At 38.3% G+C, this 20,762-nt stretch overlaps 1 protein-coding gene across 1 annotated transcript in view; it reads left to right on the top strand.

The window, feature by feature from the left end:
- LOC110799775 (benzyl alcohol O-benzoyltransferase-like) overlaps positions 1–10,328 on the top strand; it is a 30,236-nt gene extending 19,908 nt beyond the window's left edge. The window contains exons 3-4 of the mRNA XM_056828852.1: positions 9,094–9,373; positions 9,463–10,328. Coding sequence (XP_056684830.1) covers positions 9,094–9,373; positions 9,463–10,127 — 945 coding nt within the window. The 3' untranslated portion in view covers positions 10,128–10,328. The remainder of the gene's footprint in view (positions 1–9,093; positions 9,374–9,462) is intronic.
- Positions 10,329–20,762: the final 10,434 nt, after the last annotated feature.

Raw genomic sequence — 20,762 nt, 5'->3', positions numbered from 1 at the left:
GCAAGGTGGAGGGCGGTGTGGCTGGTTCTGGGCGGCGCAATGCGCGGGTGATGGTGGTGGCAGGGAGGTGCGGTGTCGACTGGGGTGGCTTCGTGGAAGAGAGGGGTGGAGGGAGTTGGGCGCAGCGGAGAGGGACGACGAAGGGGAGGTTGGGCGCGGGGGAAGGGACGGCGAAGGGTGGTGGTGCTGCTGGGTTGTCGGAGCAATAAGGAGGGCGTGGTACGGTGGTTGTAGGCGGCAAGAGTGGTGGTGGTGGTTTGATTTGAAATTACAGTAAAGGTGAGAAATTTTATGGATTTCAATGGTGAAAATTGTAATTGATTGTTAATCTGATTTGTGGTTCATTTGGGATGGTTGAGCAGCTATTTATAGTTGTCATGGGGCTCCATGAATGCAACAACTCAGCTTGATTGTATTGACAAGTGGAAGAAATTGAATCAATGAAAGTGATGATTAAGATGAGCTATTCTAGTTTAGATTTCCAGATATTCAAATAGGTTTGATGAGTAAGTCTTGAGTTGCATTATGGTGGTGACAAGTAGATTGAGTTGCCTTGTGGTGGTGACAAGTAGAAAGTGAAGGTTTTGACTTCCATGGCCAAAGTGGCGTGAGGAAGAAGAAGAGAAAGAAGAGAAACTGACTTGTTTCATTTAGGTGTTAATAAGGGTAATTTCGTAATTTTGAGCTAATTTTCAGAATTTAATTACTATTAACTAAAATTAAAATAATGATTTGGCTAAATTAATTTCCGAAAATAATTTTATAAAGTGTAAGTAATTGAATTTATTTTCCGAATAAGTCGTTAACGAAAACGTACGAAATATTTAAAACGTAATTATTCTCGAAAATACGAGATTAATATAATCTGAAAAAAATAAATCGTGAAATAAAACTTTTGTAAAATAGGTTTAGTTTTTGAATAAAGATAAGAACGTTTCGAAATTATTTAGAATCCGAAAATATTAAGATTAAGCTTGTAAAAATTAAAAATTCAAGCGAAATAAAACTTCGTTAATTAAAATAAAGTTTGAATTTAGGATTTAAAATGATTTTAAACTAAATAAAAATACTTAAGCATAATTAGTCGAGTTTTAAAAATTCGGGGTATTACACTCTTACCCCCTTAGAAAAAGTTTCGTCCTCGAAACTGGAGCTCAGTCGAACTTTCCATTCTTAGAAATCATACATGTCATACTCAATCGTTTATTCGTTATGCAAATATGATCGAATAACATTATAACATAATCATTCATTTAACATAATAAAGATTCATGCGTCTTATCGTTTCTCAACGAATAACTGGGGATATTTCGATCTCATTTGTGCTTCGACTTCCCATGTGGCTTCAGATGTCAAGTGATTGGCCCACAAGACTTTAACCATTGGAATTACTTTGTTTCTAAGTCGCTTTTCTCTTCGTTCAAGAATTTCAATTGGTTTTTCCTCATATGTAAGATCGTTACGCAATAACAAGGGTTCGTGCGTAATCACATGAATAGGATCAGGAACATATTTTCTTAACATCGACACGTGGAACACATTATGCACCTTTTCCAAGTCGGTTGGTAAAGCTAGCCGATATGCTACTGCTCCTACTCTTTCTAATATCTCATATGGCCCGATGTATCTTGGGCTCAATTTTCCTGTTTGACCAAATCTCATTATTCCTTTCGTTGGCGAAATTTTCAAGAACACGTGATCTCCAACTTCAAATTCTAATGGTCTTCTTCGTTGGTCTGCATAACTCTTTTGCCTACTTTGTGCTGCCTTCATTCTTGATTGGATCAAACGAATCTTGTCAGTAGTTTCTTGAATCAATTCAGGTCCTATAACACGTGCTTCATCAATATCACTCCAGCACAACGGTGTTCGACATCTCCTTCCATAAAGAGCTTCATACGGTGCCATACCAATGGTGGCCTGATAACTGTTGTTGTACGAAAATTCAACCATAGGTAGGAACTTTTCCCAAGTTCCTTGAAAATCTAAAACACATGCTCTCAACATATCCTCAACAATTTGGTTAGTGCGTTCTGTTTGACCATCAGTCGTTGGGTGAAATGCAGTACTGAAGTTGAGCTTTGTTCCAAGAGCTTTCTGCAATTCTTTCCAATAGGTGGATTGATATCTCGTATCACGATCAGAAATAATCGAACTAGGCACCCCATGCAATCTCACAATAGTATTCACATATATTTCAGCCAGTTGATCTAAACTCGAATTGTTCTTTACTGCTAAGAAATGTGCTGATTTTGTCAATCGATCAACAATAACCCAAATAGAATTCATTCCCTTGGTTGACCTCGGTAAGCCCAAGATAAAATCCATCGACACGGAATCCCATTTCCATTCTGGCACATCCAGAGGTTGTAACAAACCTGCTGGTCTCTGATGTTCGATCTTGATTCTCTGACATGTCAAACATTTAGCCACATAATCTGCTACTTCTTGCTTCATATTGCTCCACCAATACACTTGCTTCAAATCTTTATACATCTTATTTCCTCCTGGGTGAATCGAATATGGTGAACTATGAGCTTCTTCTAAAATTCTCTTTTTCAACTTCTCATCATTAGGCACACATAATCTTCCCTGAAACCTTAACGTACCATCTTCTTGAATGACAAAACCGAGTGACTTTCCATTTCCCACCCCACTCCTTATTCTCTCTAATTGTGAGTCTTTACATTGCGCTTCCTTAATCTCATCAATCAAAGTTGGCTTTATTACCATCACATTCAAACAAGCACTTCCTTCCTTGATAAACTCAATTTCCATCTTTTGCATATCATCTTGGTTGGCTCGAGAAAAAGTTAGGATTGAGCTTAGGTGAGATTTCCGACTTAATGCATCGGCAACAACGTTAGCCTTTCCGGGATGGTATTGAATATCAAGGTCATAATCTTTAAGAAGTTCTAACCACCTACGTTGTCTCATGTTGAGTTCTTTCTGGGTGAAAATATACTTAAGACTCTTATGGTCAGTGAAAATTTGACACGACGCTCCGTACAAATAATGTCTCCAAATTTTTAGAGCGAAAACAACAGCTGCAAGTTCGAGATCATGGGTAGGGTAGTTTTGTTCATGAACTTTGAGTTGACGCGAAGCATAAGCTATAACTTTTCCATTTTGCATTAAGACACATCCTAACCCCTTCTTAGAAGCATCACTATAAATCACAAATCCCTCAGTCCCAGATGGAAGGGTAAGAATAGGGGCGGTGGTGAGACGTTTCTTAAGTTCTTGAAATGCACATTCACAATCATCGTTCCACACAAATTTGGTATTCTTCCTAACTAATCGAGTTATGGGTAAGGCAACCTTAGAAAAGTCTTGAACGAATCTTCGATAATATCCAGCTAAACCCATAAAACTCCGTACTTCAGGTACATTGGTTGGTCTAGGCCATCCTACAATTTCTTTTATTTTCTCGGGATCAACAGATACACCTTTCTCAGAAATAATATGACCTAAAAATGATATTTTCTTAAGCCATAATTCACATTTCGACAACTTAGCATATAACTGGTTTTCAATCAACATATCTAACACTTTTCTCAGATGCTCCTCGTGTTCCTCATTACTCTTAGAATATACAAAAATATCATCAATGAAAACAACTACAAACTTATCAAGGTATGGTTTAAAAATACGGTTCATCAAATCCATAAATACAGCTGGCGCATTGGTTAATCCAAAAGGCATCACAATAAACTCATAGTGACCATATCTGGTTCTAAAGGCTGTCTTTGGAATATCCTCGGGTTTAATTCGAAGTTGATGGTATCCAGACCTCAAGTCAATCTTTGAAAACACTTTTGCACCTCTAAGTTGGTCAAACAAATCATCAATACGGGGTAAAGGATACTTATTCTTAATAGTAATCTTGTTTAACCCTCTATAGTCTATGCATAACCTCAAAGTTCCGTCCTTTTTCTTCACAAACAATACAGGGGCTCCCCAAGGTGAAACACTAGGTCGGATATATCCTTTTTCAAGTAACTCATCTAATTGTTTCTTTAATTCTTGTAACTCAGCTGGTGCCATTCTATATGGTGCCTTAGAAATAGGGGTTGACCCTGGGGTTAATTCAATGCTGAAATCTAATTCTCTTGATGGGGGCATACTAGGTATTTCTTCTGGAAAAACATGCGGGTATTCACATACAACAGGGATGTCAGTAATGGAAGACGCAGGGGTATTTAGGTCAACAACACTACATAGGTAACCAGATAAACCACTCTCAATCATTTTACGTGCTCTCAAAGCATGGACAATTTGAATCGTTGGTTTTCTTACTAACTTATGGAATGAAATTCTATCTCCATTTAGTGTTCTAAGGGTCACATTTTGCCTCGAACAATTAAGGTTAGCTTCATACTTAGTCAGCCAATTCATTCCCAAGATTACATCAAATTCAGATAGGTCAAAGGCTACTAAGTCTGCTAGAAACTCTACATTTTCTATTACAATGGGACAATCTCTATACATGGTTCTACATTTCACTCTTTCTCCACTAGGAAGGGAAACACTCATAGCATGAAAGTCACAACAAGGTTTCAAACTTAAACATTTAGCAAACAATGGTGAAATAAAGGAATGTGAAGCTCCAGAATCAAAAAGAACATGGGCAGGTAAAGAATGGATAGAAAAGGTACCGGTGATAACATTATCATCCTCATCTGCTTCATCTTGTCTCATCACAAAAACTCTTCCAGTTGGCGGTGGTCGAGGTGGGTTGCGGTTTGAACCTGAGGCATGGTTGTTGTTACGACCACGATCGTTGTTAGTTGGAACTGGTCCTCTCATGGTTGACGTCACTTGATTTGGGCAATCTCTGACGTAATGATCATGACTTCCACATCGGTAACAAGCATTTGTGCCCACACGACATTCACTCTCATATTCATTTTAACTTAGCAAGATTTAAGAGCATTCTTTTTAATTCATTCCTTAAAACTCTTTACTTAAAGCCTAATAAATTCAATTCGTGCGAAAACCCATAAGGTTTAGCACTTATGGTCCAGAACCTTTGCTCTTGATACCAAACTGTAACGCCCCGACCTCTAATTCAATTATTAAAGCATAATTAGCAGCGGAATTAACCTAATTTGGTCGGGACATTACCCGCCGTAACTCCCTATTGGGAATTACAAGGCAACCTTCAATCATAAGCTACTAAATCCCAAAAGTTAATATAATAATTCCTTATATTACCAAAATAAAGTGCATAACTTAGTACAAGTCTTTAATTAAACTATTAAAACATTAAGCATAAACTAAGTGAATATTATTCAAGTGAAATTCCTCGCCACTACTCGTCTCCATCGTTCCCCGCAGTACCTAAACCAGAAAACAAAAACGGTGAGCCGAAGACTCAGTAACGAACTATTCTAGCAACGTAAATTCATTTCAATTCATTTTATTTAATAACACAGGGAGAATAGAATAATGTAAAACATTTTATAAAGTCCTTTATTTAATTCATTCATAACTTTAGGGTGCACATGCTAGTTGTGGCAAGTATGACATGGTGGAACGTCTTCCACGATGGACCGCTGTCCATAAAACATGGGACCTTGGCCCGAAAACATGAGAGCCTTGGCTCAATGGGCGGATGCCCCATGGGTACATGCATGACCGAGAATCGTAACCTGTGAACATATACTGCCAAACGGACTAGGAATTTCACTTTCATTTATCATGTTTCGTTTAATTTTACATTTTAGCCTTTTTACTTCAGTAGAAGTAACATAATTCCTTTAGATCATGAGATCATGATAAAACATCATTTAGATCCTGGGATCCATAAAATATCATTTCTTTCCTGGCATCATAGAGACATCATTTCATTCATGGTTTCTTATAAAGATCGTTTTATAAGAATTTCAATCAATAATATTATAATAAATAATTTAATCAAATCACATTTCATTTCCCGCAATTCATAAAACATGTCAAAGCATTCAATCCATAAATAGTTCATAACATTGTATTTTCATAAACGCATTTATAAGGGAATTGCGGGTACTAGCAATAGCCGTTACCTTAATTCCGCGTTACGTTAAGCTTGGTCCTTGGTTCGTTCTTTCTGAGCTCCGAGTCCGGATTCTTTCAAAATATTAAATTATGGAATTAATATTAAAACGATAAATATTGTAAAATTAATATTGTAAAATTAATATTGAAACGATTAATATTTTTAGTTTATAAATCTATTTTCATATGATATTATTATATTCCTTTTTTTTTTTTTTAAGTCAATAAAATATAATAACTTCCTGTAAATAACAAATAATTATTATTAGTTATTTATATAGACAAACTATGAAATACTTATCAAAATTATTTGGAAAAGATGAATAATAATAAGGTTTAAAGAGAATAGAATAGATCTTACCAAAGCCCAAGTAATTTAGAATTGGGCCGGCCCGTTTATGTTTTAATTAAGCCAAAGTTCCAGAATTTGGTTCCCTGACTTGTGAAAGTCGACCAAAGGGGAGAGCAAGAACAGGGCCGAAAAGGAAGAAGGAGAGGAGGGGATGGCTGCACTGACGTCGCTACTCGGGCAAGGTGGAGGGCGGTGTGGCTGGTTCTGGGCGGCGCAATGCGCGGGTGATGGTGGTGGCAGGGAGGTGCGGTGTCGACTGGGGTGGCTTCGTGGAAGAGAGGGGTGGAGGGAGTTGGGCGCAGCGGAGAGGGACGACGAAGGGGAGGTTGGGCGCGGGGGAAGGGACGGCGAAGGGTGGTGGTGCTGCTGGGTTGTCGGAGCAATAAGGAGGGCGTGGTACGGTGGTTGTAGGCGGCAAGAGTGGTGGTGGTGGTTTGATTTGAAATTACAGTAAAGGTGAGAAATTTTATGGATTTCAATGGTGAAAATTGTAATTGATTGTTAATCTGAATTGTGGTTCATTTGGGATGGTTGAGCAGCTATTTATAGTTGTCATGGGGCTCCATGAATGCAACAACTCAGCTTGATTGTATTGACAAGTGGAAGAAATTGAATCAATGAAAGTGATGATTAAGATGAGCTATTCTAGTTTAGATTTCCAGATATTCAAATAGGTTTGATGAGTAAGTCTTGAGTTGCATTATGGTGGTGACAAGTAGATTGAGTTGCCTTGTGGTGGTGACAAGTAGAAAATGAAGGTTTTGACTTCCATGGCCAAAGTGGCGTGAGGAAGAAGAAGAGAAAGAAGAGAAACTAACTTGTTTCATTTAGGTGTTAATAAGGGTAATTTCGTAATTTTGAGCTAATTTTCAGAATTTAATTACTATTAACTAAAATTAAAATAATGATTTGGCTAAATTAATTTCCAAAAATAATTTTATAAAGTGCAAGTAATTGAATTTATTTTCCGAATAAGTCGTTAACGAAAACGTACGAAATATTTAAAACGTAATTATTCTCGAAAATACGAGATTAATATAATCTGAAAAAAATAAATCGTGAAATAAAACTTTTGTAAAATAGGTTTAGTTTTTGAATAAAGATAAGAACGTTTCGAAATTATTTAGAATCCGAAAATATTAAGATTAAGCTTGTAAAAATTAAAAATTCAAGCGAAATAAAACTTCGTTAATTAAAATAAAGTTTGAATTTAGGATTTAAAATGATTTTAAACTAAATAAAAATACTTAAGCATAATTAGTCGAGTTTTAAAAATTCGGGGTATTACAGTTAGGGTTAGGGGTGGTCGGTCGTCTGGGTTAGGGTGGTCGGTCGTTCTGGGTTAGGGGTGGTTGGTCGATCTGGGTGTACGACGGCTTGGGTGGTCGACTGACCGGTCGTTCTGGGCTGCGGGTTTCCTCGTGGATTCTGTACCTTGTTGCCGGCCGCAATTAGCGGTTCTAAGCCATGGAGTGCCGCCCACAAATGGCGGCAGACACCATAGTTCAGCCGCTGATCTTGGGCGGCTGAGCCATGGTGGTTGCCGCCATTTCTAGGCGGCGCACCCTGGCTTAGAACTCCAATTGGCCACTGTTTATAAAGTAAAATAAAAAATCCTTTTCATTTCCTATTCTAATTTTAATTATTTCGATTATAATTTTGATAATTTTCATTATTTCGTTTATAATCTTAATTAAAATAAATATTAGAATTGCAAAAAAAATTGTAAGAGTTTTTTTTGTTGAAAAATACAAGTCAAAAAATTAAAATTATTTATTATTTCCGATTCATAAAAAAAATGTGAAGTTAGTTAGTTTTTAAAAAATGTCTTTATTTAAAATTTATTAATTAGTTTTTAAGTAAAGGGCATAATTGTCCTTTTAACATTAATACGCGGGCGTTTTTAGCGAAATAGACGTCGATTAAAAATCCCCTAATTAAATGTCCCGTGCACCTAACTCTACATACACTATGCTTCATGCCTTCATGTTTTTAACAAGGATTTGTACGAAAAAGGGAATTTGGAATATATGCCTACAATTAAGAAACCTGAGGTAGATTACTTTTTTTTACACAAAGAGACGATGTATTAATTGTAAAAAAATGTCTTAAACTCTGTATCGGACAAATCGGTGCGAGTATTAAGGGACGGAGAAAATACTTGGTATTATGCATAAAGTCTGACACAAAAAACTAGATACCAAATATTAATAACCATCTCTATCTGAGCTACTACTTACTGGCACCTACTGCGTAGATTATTTGTAGACTTGTACGGGGAAGCTTTTAGATTAATTGAACATACTTATATACTCCCTCTGTCCCGGAATACTCGACTCGGTTTGACCGGCACAGAGTTTAAGGGACTTGAATTGACTTATTTAATTTAATAGGTAGTAGTTGATAATAGGGTATTATTTTAATGTAGTTAATGAGAAATGTGTAAATGGGTGGGGTTGGGGGAGAGTAGGGGTTGAATTTTTAATTATTTTTTGTATGGAGTAGGGGGTAGGTGGGTTAATAGGGGTGGAGTGAGAAATAATATAATATTGTAAGAATATTTCCATTTTTATAAACAGGTCAAGTATTAAGGGACGACCCGATAAGAAAAACAGATCAAGTATTTCGAGACGGAGGGAGTATACGTCTATACGTATGACAACTATATTATATTGATATGATTTAACTTTCTCTGTGAATAGGTGACTAGACTTAAATGTGGTGGATTCATATTAGCAATCCGATTAAACCACACAATGACTGATGCTCCAGGCCTATTTCAATTCATGAACGCAGTGGCTGAGCTCGCCCGTGGGGCTCAATCCCCGTCAATTCTGCCTGTATGGGAACGCCACCTTCTGATCGCTCGAGAACCACCCCGAGCAACCTGTGAGCACCGCGAGTATGATGAGGTGGCTAACAGTAACATTAACAACACCATTATTCCACTTGATGACATGGTTCACAAGTCCTTTTTCTTTGGTACGTATATTATTTTTGTATCCCAAAACTATTCAGCATTGACAAGATTTAATTTCATACATTATGTTTTAATGACTTTTATCGTATAGGGCCCACCGAGATAGCAGCTCTCAAACGATTCATCCCACCATACGTAAAATCATCAACCTTTGAAATTATTACTGCATGTCTTTGGAGATGCCGCACGATTAGCTTACAACTTGATCCAGAAGAAATAGTTCGAATGATTTGCATTGTCAACTCTAGGTCCTTATTCAATCCACCTTTACCTTTGGGATTTTACGGCAACACCTTTGCTTTTCCGGTAGCTATTTCCTCCGCCGGCAAACTTTCCAGCAACCCAATTGGTTACGCCTTTGACCTCATTAAAAAGACCAAGGCTAATGTTACACAAAAGTACATGTTGTCACTTGCTGCCTTTATGGTCCTCAAAGGTAGACCCCACTTCACAGTGGTTCGAACCTTCATGGTTTCTGATGTCACCCGTACAGGTTTTGGTGAATTGGACTATGGTTGGGGTCCTTCAAAATATGGGGGCCCCGCTAAAGCTGGAGTCGGAGCTATACCGGGAGTGGCAAGTTTTTATATCCCGTTTAAGAACGGGAAAGGAGAAAGAGGAATTGTAGTTCCCATTTGTTTACCAGGGAATGCTATGCAGATTTTTATTAAGGAGTTAAACAGCTTGTTAGGTGATTCGCCTGAACATCCAATTGCTAGTTCTGGATTATCTCGTTCTATTTCTTCTTCTTTGTGAGAGTACTGCGTACTTGTTCTACTCCGTATGTATTTCTTCTTCACTTCTCTGTGCGAGTACAAGTCCACTATAGTACCTTTTTTTAATCTTTCCAAAATCATCTTTCCAATTCTTTTCTTTCCTTTTTAATATTCTCTTTGTAATTTTAATTTTTAACCTTGTAATTCTATTGATTTATCAATAAAAAAAACCTTAAGATCATTGTTTGGTTAAAGTTTGGATGGATTAATGTGTTGCAGGAGGAGAGATCCTCAACTGCTCATTACAAAAGATAGAAAATAGAAGATCAACTTAGAGAAGAATTTACAGAAGAATTTAGAGAAGAAGAGAAAGATCAGAGAAGAGAAAGAAGAGAGAGAGAGAATCAGATTGAGATTAGAAGTAGGAAATTGTATTAGTTATTTGATGAATTACACAATTACTGATTACATGTATTTATATGCTACACTAACCGATCAAAGTATAACAGCTTATCTAACTACTTAAGACTAACTAAACTTAGAAGAATCTCACTTAAGCTCCCCTAACATTCCTCCCTCCTTATGAGAGACTTGTCCTCAAGTCTGCATCAAAATGACAGTATACAGTAGGAAAAAAAAATTATAAGGAGCCAGCAAAACCAACTGATGAAACTCACTCATGATGGATTGATGTCATAAAGGTAACCAAGAAATCCATCGAAATTCTGGACACACCTCAACTGATGAAACTCACTCATGATGGATTGATGTCATCAAGGTAACCAAGAAATCCATCGAAATTCTGGACACACCTCCTTATTTTCTCTACTGAATGCACCAAACAACTGACATTTAAACTAATTAGGCTAGCATCTTTCTTCTTTGATTGCTTCAGCTGACATATAGTTTGCAATTAAAGAGGATGTGGAGGAGGAGGCCAAGGAAGAGCCCTATCTGATTTATGTTGATCAACTTGTTGTTTCAGCTTAGTTTGTTCCCTCATGTTGACTAGCACGGGCACAAAGAGTATGATACATTGATCCCGTTCCTCATGACTAAACTTATCACCCAAATCACCTTGTTGACCATCATAGTAATGCAACCCTATTTCAGTTTGAAGGCATAATGAAACATTGGCCACTTTTTCAAGACAACTTGATTCACATTTGGCCACGATTGCTTGTTGATTAACATAGGATGGTGTGGGCATTGAATATTTCAATGGTTCTTCTGCATCAAGAACCTTGTTCTTGGCTACTGCAGAACTTGCTTCTTCTTGAACGATAGTTCTGCTTGACATTTTATCAAACACCTTTGGTGTGTCCTTATTATTGAACTCCAATGCAATCACATAATCACCTTCTTCATCATATACCACAACAAAATCCCAATTATCACCACTATGACTGCACTCATGTACCGGAAGTAATGGTTCATCACACCATTCACAAAATCCTTTATTCCAACTATCAAAACATTCACTCTTCAAAAGCTTTTTGAATGATTTTATTACCTTCTTATGTTGAGCATCTTCAAGTTGTGGAATGATTGGTTCTTCTTGTTGAAGATTGTTGTAGAAATCGTGAAGCCCCATGTTGCAATGTGCTAGAACAAACTCCTTCAAGATTCTGGTTCGAATCTGATTGGAAAAGCGACAGAATTCTTGGCTCGGCATTTAATAAAACGGTTTATGTGCAAGAATAATTTCTCCAAGAATTTTGTTCGAAGGTTCAGGAATACAATTTGTAAGACTTAAGCAAACAATCGGGTGATTTCCTTCAACCCAGATTCGACAGAAGTTACCCAATTTCAAGCGAACGAAATTCAACCTTCAAGATTGCTATGCCCAAGATAATAAGAGATTATCAATGATCTGTGTCTGATCAATTGATATCAGTAGTGGCTCTGATACCAATGTTGTAGGATGAGAGTTCCTCAACTGTTGATTACAGAAGATAGAAAATAGAAGATGAACTTAGAGAAGAATTTAGAGAAGAATTTAGAGAAAAAAGAGAAAGATCAGAGAAGAGAAGAGAAAGAAGAGAGAGAGAAAATCAGATTGAGATTAGAAGTAGGAAATTGTATTTGTTATTTGATGAATTACACAATTACTGATTACATGTATTTATATGCTACACTAACCGATCAAAGTATAACAACTTATCTAACTACTTAAGACTAACTAAACTTAGAAGAGTCTCACTTAAGCTCCCCTAACATAATGAGTTGCATTTTTTTTTAAATTCAATTGGCTCAAATTCTTACAACTATTTTATTTTTTATGAAAATAGAATAATCATATGACAATTCCCCATAAAAGTACAACAATAATAGTTAATCTTGTACTCCCTCCGTTCCTATTTATTAGTTCTTATCAAATATTGAACAATTCACTAAAATGATACATTGCATGTGAGTCTCTAAATAATCTCACCCATATGGGTAGAAGAGAGAAAAAATTAAGAAAATATGGGTAGGTGGAGTGTTTAGTGTTATTAAATTAGAAAATAAAGTGACCACATGCATATTAATTGTTGAACAAATAAGGAAATATTCTAAAAGGGACTAACAAAATAAATTAAAACATCACAATACGGAAAGGAGACTAAAAACAAGAACGGAGGAGTAATATTTACATTTCCTTAATAACCGTGTAAAATGGCAAACGAAAAAAATATTTAGGGACGGAGTTAGTATAAATAAAGAGTTTTTCCCCCCATTTACTTTAAACTTGATTGGTACTTCCTCCCTATATCTCTAAGAGGTTGCTCCATTTGACTTTTCACGGCCTCCAACACAAGAATGAAAACGTAATAATCTATAATTATACATGCGTAAAAATTGTAAAAAGTTGATATTTCGAAAATATAAATTGAAATGAACCCAATAAGACCCAATATAACCGATGTGCGGTTTTTTCCTGGTGCTGACGTGGTCACCCTTCAAATGAGATATCTGGTATCGCTGGACCGATCTTCTGACAACCTGCAAAATAGGAATATTCCCGTAGGAATGTTCTCCCTGATACTTAAGTAAGTATTTTCTAGAAAGAGAAATTTTAAGAGAGAAGGCAGATCAAAACCATGATTTCTAGGTGAGAATGATTTGAATGTGTCCTTTTACTTTGGGAACTAGACTATTTATAGGTTTAGGTTTTTGGGGATTGTTCCAAAAATCTAGCCATCTGATTGGATGGCTATTTTGGAAGGGACATGTGTCCTTTGTCATTGAGACCTGTAGAGGGCTTAGCGGGCCTCTAGGTTTTGGGATTTTGTTAACCCTTCAACCCACCTTGAATTGTGCATGTGGGTTGTTGATCAAAGGAGATTGTGTATTTTTATTCTTGGTGGTTCCTCGTTTCATAATATGAGTGGCCTATGCGTTTTATGTTACATCAATAACTATATTATTTACAAATTGTTTGTTGGTTCAGTGGTCATTAGGGATGAATTTGGTAGGGAGGAACGCGTGTTCGATCCTCGCAAAAAAAATTGGGAGGGGGACAAAGGTATTAGTACTACGTACTTGATCGGTACTTATTGTGTCATTCGACTTGTCTATTGTCATTTCAAATTTGTCGACACCCCATTTATGGATACCCTTTCTTAGGCATATGAGTAAATGTTAGAGGTATTAATATTGGATTTTTTGGATAAAATCACCTTTTAAAGTTCATGTTTTTAAAATAACCACCTTAAACTTTGAAAGTTAAGGAAATCACCACCAGAAGGTAACATACGTCCAAACTTCCTTTTGTGGGGCACACAATCAACGGCCATATTCTTTTTCCCCTCCACTTTTTCTTCCTTCTTCCTCCCTTTGAATTGATTCTCCATTAACACCCTTCTGACAAAAAAGTTTCTCAAAAATTCGCAAAGTTATATACACTCAGTTCTCTGCCAAATTTTCAAGTACAATTCATCAGCAATCTGTTTTCAGCACTTTCACCCTAAAATCAGCATGGTTCGTGTGCTTAAACATGTAAATTGAAATTAGGGTTCTTAAATTGTTGAATTTGGGGGATTTTCAATTTGGGGATTTAAATTCAATTGATTGTTGCAGGTTGATGGACCACGTTGCGGAGCTTCTGTGGCAAGGCTAACTTCTTGGACTCATGAAACTCCGAGTAGAAAATTCATTTCTTGCAAATTCTATGACCGAGAAACGAACACAAGGAGATGCACGTATTTTTGGTGGCTTGAGTTGGATAGCACTACATGGCAGTGGGATGTCATAAGGAAACTTTTGTTGGAGAAAAGATTGATGCAAATTGAGATGAATGCCATGACAAAAATCTTGTGAAGGAAATAATTCCCTTGGTCCAAGTATGCATTCAATTCTAAGTCTAATAAATGCGGTTCAGTATTAATGAAACAAGTTAATAAATTTAGTGAGATCAAGTGAGCTGAATGCCTAGCTAGAGGCCGCTTCAGTTCAAGTGGAATTAATAATATTAATCCACAACTTACTCTTGAATGAACCCGTAGGGTCACACAAATAGTACATGAATGGATCAAGTATTTAAGTGAATATATTATTCATTAAGTACTTCAGTTATGAGCATTCGAAAACGACGTGTCTCAGTTCCAGTGGGAGCTGAAATCGTCAAAAGGCAGAATAAAGAATACTTCGGAAATGATGATATTGCCGGAAACGGAAATATGGATCATGACGGGAATATAAATATTATCCAAGTCGTAGATGTTGCCGGAAACGGAAACATGGTTCGTATCGGAAAATATTATCGGAAATAAAAATATTGCCGAAATCAGAAATATTTCCGGAAACGGAAACATCACTGTGAGGGGGTCGAAAAGGCACGAGGCTAATGCATGAGCTCGTCCCTCGTGGGCGTGACGTCGTCAGATCAAGTGTAGTTAGATTTCCTGTGAGTTTACACCCAATCGACTAGTAATATAGGAGTCGCCATTCAGTTTTTAACGATAATGAGAAAAAATGACAAAACCCGGTTATCGTGACATAAAGGGAGTGCAATTATGTTCGACCACGACGACCATAGGTTCCCTTGTGATCCCTGGTGTGGGGATCGCTCAACGTACAACCGCAGGGCAGAGATTGAGAGTTCGGGGGACAGTAACTACCGAGAGGAGTGCTCATAGATAACTCTAGAGGCAGGTTATCCTTACTAGCTCAGCATAAATAATTGAAGGGACATGCGTTAACTATTAAACTATTCTGAATTGATTTTAGCAATATGAAACACATAATACTAAATCGATCGTGATTATCTTTTTTAGACTGATTTAAGGTACCTAGCATGATAGTTCGATTGTCCAAGGTATTATCTTTATTAGGCGTGATAGATCAATCAAATTAATAGTTTAACAATTTTATAAAAGGGTGATGAAAGCGATTAAATCATACGAAGCGACACATTACGACGCACCCTTTAGAGGTGAGTCACGGTTCTCAGAAAACTAACCACTTGGCTTTGCTATTTCTCCTTTTATGTAACGAATCTTGGGTTTCTGAGCAGTGTTCCAATATTTAGGCTTAATTCATCAGCTACAAGGGACAAGATACGTTCAGTTCGACTTTTGGGTCGATTGCGACAGAACGCGGGATCAATTTCGCAGCGTGCGGCTTAGGCTTTGGGTTGGAGTCAATACTCAGATTATGAATTGTGTTTCTCGTCGATTATGAGGCTGTATTTATAGGGAAAGAGTTGGTGGAAAGATAGATATTTAGAATCCGAACCCAAAGAGAATTCGGAGACAACACGTCCCAGGTATTTTCAGCGCCCAGGGCTGGGCGCCGAAGATTTCGTCGCCCAGACCCAGGCGTTGAAAATAGGGTCTGAGCCGAGCCTTTTGTCAGATTTGGACTCTTAATCACGGAGCTTTTGAGACTTATCCGAGTTTCTTAGTGCGTATCAACTTATGATGGAATGCGTCTGGGCTCGTTACGTACTCTAGGTTCGTTAGGAATTTAATCAATACGTAACTCTTATTTTCGAATTATAACAGGAATATAATTCCTTTTGCCAATTCTATCTCTTTTAGGACTTATGTTGGAGTGCAACACCTAATTCTGACAGATTTCTATCTTTTATGTCTTCCCACTTTTAACAACTACTTCTTACGGCATTTACCATTTTTTGCAGGTTTCTATAAATAGCAGGTTTGGCTGAAATGAAAAGGGTGATCGAGATTCGTCATTTTATAGGAGATGCGTTGCCAAGTGGAGATTTATATTCTCATCATCGAACCTTCCCTTTCGGGAATGGGAACAAAAGTAGGTGTCTACAATTAGCCCCCACTTTGACTAAGTCTTGGAGTAAGACGATGGTCAAAGTATCAGACGGAGTGCGTCATACAAGTCATGGTGTATGTGACCTGTTTTGCGAGGGTCTCACGAGCCCCCGAGTGATAACATTTGACTTAAGGGTCATCACTTGAAGTGTTAACATATTCCTCACGTGTCATTGGAATTTGTTAAGTATATGAACTCCCTCACTTTGTCATCGGAAGTACCTACAGATGTATAGAAACTCCCTCACTTTGTCATTGGAAGTATCTACAGACGTTTTCACAAATCAAAGCTATAAAGTGTAACCAGGCCTGGCCAAGCCTGATCACGAGGTATAAATGTTTTTAAAGATTCTCATTTTCAGGGTTAGCTAAACGAGAAAACCCCCTTTGTTTTTATAGGACGTAAAACGAAGGAAAATCCAGCACATCGCTCTTTTTTGGAAAAGCGGAAAACCAATCCTTTGATTTTTGGAAAAGGGAAACCAACTTTTGATTTTTGGAAAAAGATAAACCATCCTTTGATTTATGGAAAAGGGAAACCATCTTTTGATTTTTGGAAAAAGATAAACCATCTTTTGATTTTTGGAAAAAGATAAACCAGGAAAAGTTATTGCTGCAGCGACTAAGGACCTGCGCGGTTAGTGACGCAGACCCCGCCCGCTGAAGGTGGGCGAGCCTGTCCTGCTGAGGGTGGACGCCCCGTCCGATAGAAGTGGACGAATCTGTTTTGATGTTTTGAAAATAAGGACCTACGTGGTTTGTGACGTAGACCCCGCCGGCTGAAGATGGCGAGTCTGTTTTTTTGAAGATTTCATTTTGTTATTATTTTTGTTTTCGAAAACTGAGGACATGCGCGTGATAGTGACACAGACCCCGCCCGCTGAAGGTGGGCGAACCTGAATTTGTTGTTGTTTTTTTTTGATTTGGGACTCGCATGGTTCTGACGCGATCCTGCCTGATCGAGATGGGCCAAAACCTACTTCATTTATTTTTGGGATTTCTTTTGAGAATTTTTTTCATTCTTCTAAGAGCGAGTTCTCTCGAGAAATGCTCGGGTTTAGTTGTAACCTAAATGTGGGTTGGCAACGTGTCTAAATGAACCACCGTTTAATGGCCGTTTGCCTTTCATGGTTTCGAACAGGTCTTTACGGCCCGTAGGATGTATGTCACCGTTGAGAACTGGCCTAGTTATGCCACTACCTAGGTCCTTGCGAAATGACTGGTGGGACCATATGCGAATGTTAGCGGAGACCTTTGCTTTGAGGTCGAGTCCGTCTTTGATTTTGTCCAAGCACGGGACGCGGCCTGGAAGCGTTGTTTCAATTTGCATCGTGTATTTTCTTTCTTTCGAGCCCCCAAGCATTCGTACTTGATGGTTGCTCTTTACCTAGAAGAGTGAGTATTTTATAACGTCCTTGATCGTGTTTGGGATCGTGCTCGTAAGTGCGAGCGACCTTGGTAGTGGTATGCTACTTTGATGAAATCGTGGAGTGCGACTTCATTTTCCGGGCGACAAAGTTCACTTCGTTTTTTCAATGATTAATACATCGAGCTTACTTCGGCCCGGATTGACCTTTTTTTGACAAATAAACACTTTTAACTTGAGAAACCAACGACGTAATGATTTTTTTTGTTCCGAAGAATGACCTTGATTAATATATTTTTTATTGCTTTGAAAAATGTACACATATTTTGGAGATGAGTCTAAGTTTCGACACTTGCTTTCACCATTTGGGCTCTAAAAATGCTTTGGGCTTGATCTTGATTACAACAGGGCCCCGTGTCTACTAACACGGTTTTGGGCGTTTTCCTGGTTCGCGTTTTGGAAGAATCGGGCCTTGGGCTGCATTTTCAACTCCCCGTGCCAGGCGTTAGATATTTCGGCGCCTAGCCTCGGGCGCTGAAAATGCTGCCTTAGCAACCCTTTTTTATTTTTCGAGATTTCTCAACGCGTTTCCGAATGGGATCAGGATGATTTCATGTATATATAGGGGGTTAAGTACGTTTATCTTTTCCACCACTGCCAACTTCTTCTCTCAATTATCTAGCTTTATTTTTTTACTCTTGCCATGTCGATTCCTCCTTTCTCCCTCCAACGAGTTGTTAGGCGCTGGCTTAGAGCCCTTAATCCCACATAAAAGGTTTTGTTGAAAGGATACCACTTAGAGGCACTTTTAGGCTTACAACAAATTAACATTGATTATAAATTTCTGTATGCCGCCCTAACCCTTTGGGATTCTGATCACCATGTTTTTGTTTTTTGGGGCAATGAGGTATACCCTTTGCCAGATGAATTTGCCGCAATCCTGGGTTATCCTACCAATGCTACTCCTGCTACCCCTGGCACTATTGAAGAGGGTAAAACAACTATGGGGCTTTCCTAGGACTAGATGATGAAATGCTTGCTGAGATCATTGTGGGTGATAAGGTTAATTTGGCAAAACTTGCAAAACATCGCTTTAGGCCTAGTAAAAATATGACTGAACAGAAATTGAATATCCGGGCACTTGTGTTCTGCTTGTTGAACCACTATTTACTGTCGGATAACAATGGTGAGTTTGGCGACATAAGGTTGATTCCCCTGATCAGTCAGATGGAGAGTTGCTATTCTATCATGCCGTTGATTGTTGCTGAGACCTTGTTGGGTGCAGATGAGTTAAAGAAGGATGCCAAGTCCGAAAATTTTAAGGGGAGCCCCCTATTGCTGCAGGTAATTGATCGTTTATTTGCGCGCATATAATTATTTTTTCTTTTCGTTTGCCTCTGCCTGGAGCTGATTTTCAGCGCCCAGGGCTGAGCGTCGGAATTTCTGGCGCCTGGTCCTGGGCGTTGAAAATGCATCCCAGGCCTTATTATTTTTCTGATCGTACCCGTTTTTTGCAGACTTGGCTCATGGAACGATTTAGGCTTCTAGAAGCTCCTGCCGATCCTAAACATTATCGCCCTATTGCTTTAGGCAATCGAAAGTATTTGCACCAAGGCCAGGACGAGGCCGAATGGGCCTCCTATTTTACTCATGGCATATGCTATATTAAGTGGGTGGTACCGTGGTGGGGTTTGACTAATATGACGGGGGGTTCCGAGACGGTAGTTCATGTTTCTTTGTTGGGGTTATCTCGGCCTGTTTACATTTTTCCTTACCGAGTCATGCGACAATACGACTTAAGGCAGACTATCCCATTTGATGATACGGTACCACCTAAAGTAGCGGTTTTTTCACGAGCACGGGTTCAAGCGTGGGCTAAGTATTATGGTGGCCTCCCGCGTTGGACCGTGACTACAGATGGTTTTGTGGGTCTTTCCGAGAATTATAAGCTGTGGATGAGTTCCGATGATAAGGCTGTGAGAACTAAGGCTCGAAATGAAGAGCCGGCTGAACTTTTGATACCTCGAGGTAGGGCTGAGTATGAAAACCGTAATCCTGCTAACCCTCGTGAAAATGGCATTAAGACTGTGAAAGCTCGTCCTGATCGAAAGCGAAAGGAAATTCCTCCTCGTTCCAGTTCTAGGCCTAAAAAGGTACCTAACATGAAGGGGCCTGCTGTTCCCAAAAGAAATGGAAGCTCTCGCGGAGATCGTCGCTGGAATAATGTATGGTTAGGAAAGTTCAGCCCCCAGTAGAACCAATGGCTAATCGAACTGATGTTGATAATCCTTCCCCTCCCATTATTTGTGCCCTTGAGGCTGAGCGGGCTATAGCTGTTCAAACTGAAAATGTTTCCGAGGCCTTGGCATCCTTGGAAGTTAGTGTCAAGGAGCCTGTCCTTATGGAGATCGACATAGGGGTAGCGCAGAAGCCTGTGGGGGTGGACCCTGCGAACATTGCCCTCTACAACACTCTATTTGATGATCCGGAAGAACTCGAGTAGTGTAGTTCTTGCTAGGGTGTAGATGCCCTTTATTTATTTCTGTTGTGTTTGTTTTTCATTCCTTAGCACTTTTGTTTTCCTTCTTATTATTTGTAAATATTAATAAAGGCGTGATTTTATTTTTCTGGTTTCTTTGCTTTCTTGTTCTCGCTTTGTTTCTCTTTTTTATTCGCTCATTTCCAACACTTATGCACATTATATATTTTTTGATTGGACCGAATCCATAAATGGGATTGCCTACGTATCCATGTTAAATAACTTTAACTTAGAATCAGGTCGCGCGTAGTTCTAGCTAGAATGAATTTTAAGATGCCGGATTCGATAAGTATGTTCTGAGATGGAAACATATTATTTGAAACGGTAGAATAGGCGATGTTTATTTTGATCTGCTGCTTTGCCGTAAGTTGAAATTTGCTTTATGATTTTTTTTTGAGTACATGTGTTTTGCGCATTATTTGAGTACATCCATAAATAGGCTATATTTTTGAGTTTTGTATTTTGCGCATCGTTTTTTTTTCATGTTTTTTTTTGGCA

Source organism: Spinacia oleracea, chromosome 5 (genome assembly GCF_020520425.1).
Source record: "Spinacia oleracea cultivar Varoflay chromosome 5, BTI_SOV_V1, whole genome shotgun sequence".
NCBI lineage: Eukaryota > Viridiplantae > Streptophyta > Magnoliopsida > Caryophyllales > Amaranthaceae > Spinacia > Spinacia oleracea.
Note: the sequence above shows the minus strand (reverse complement) of the source record. Positions and strands in the feature narration are given on the sequence as shown.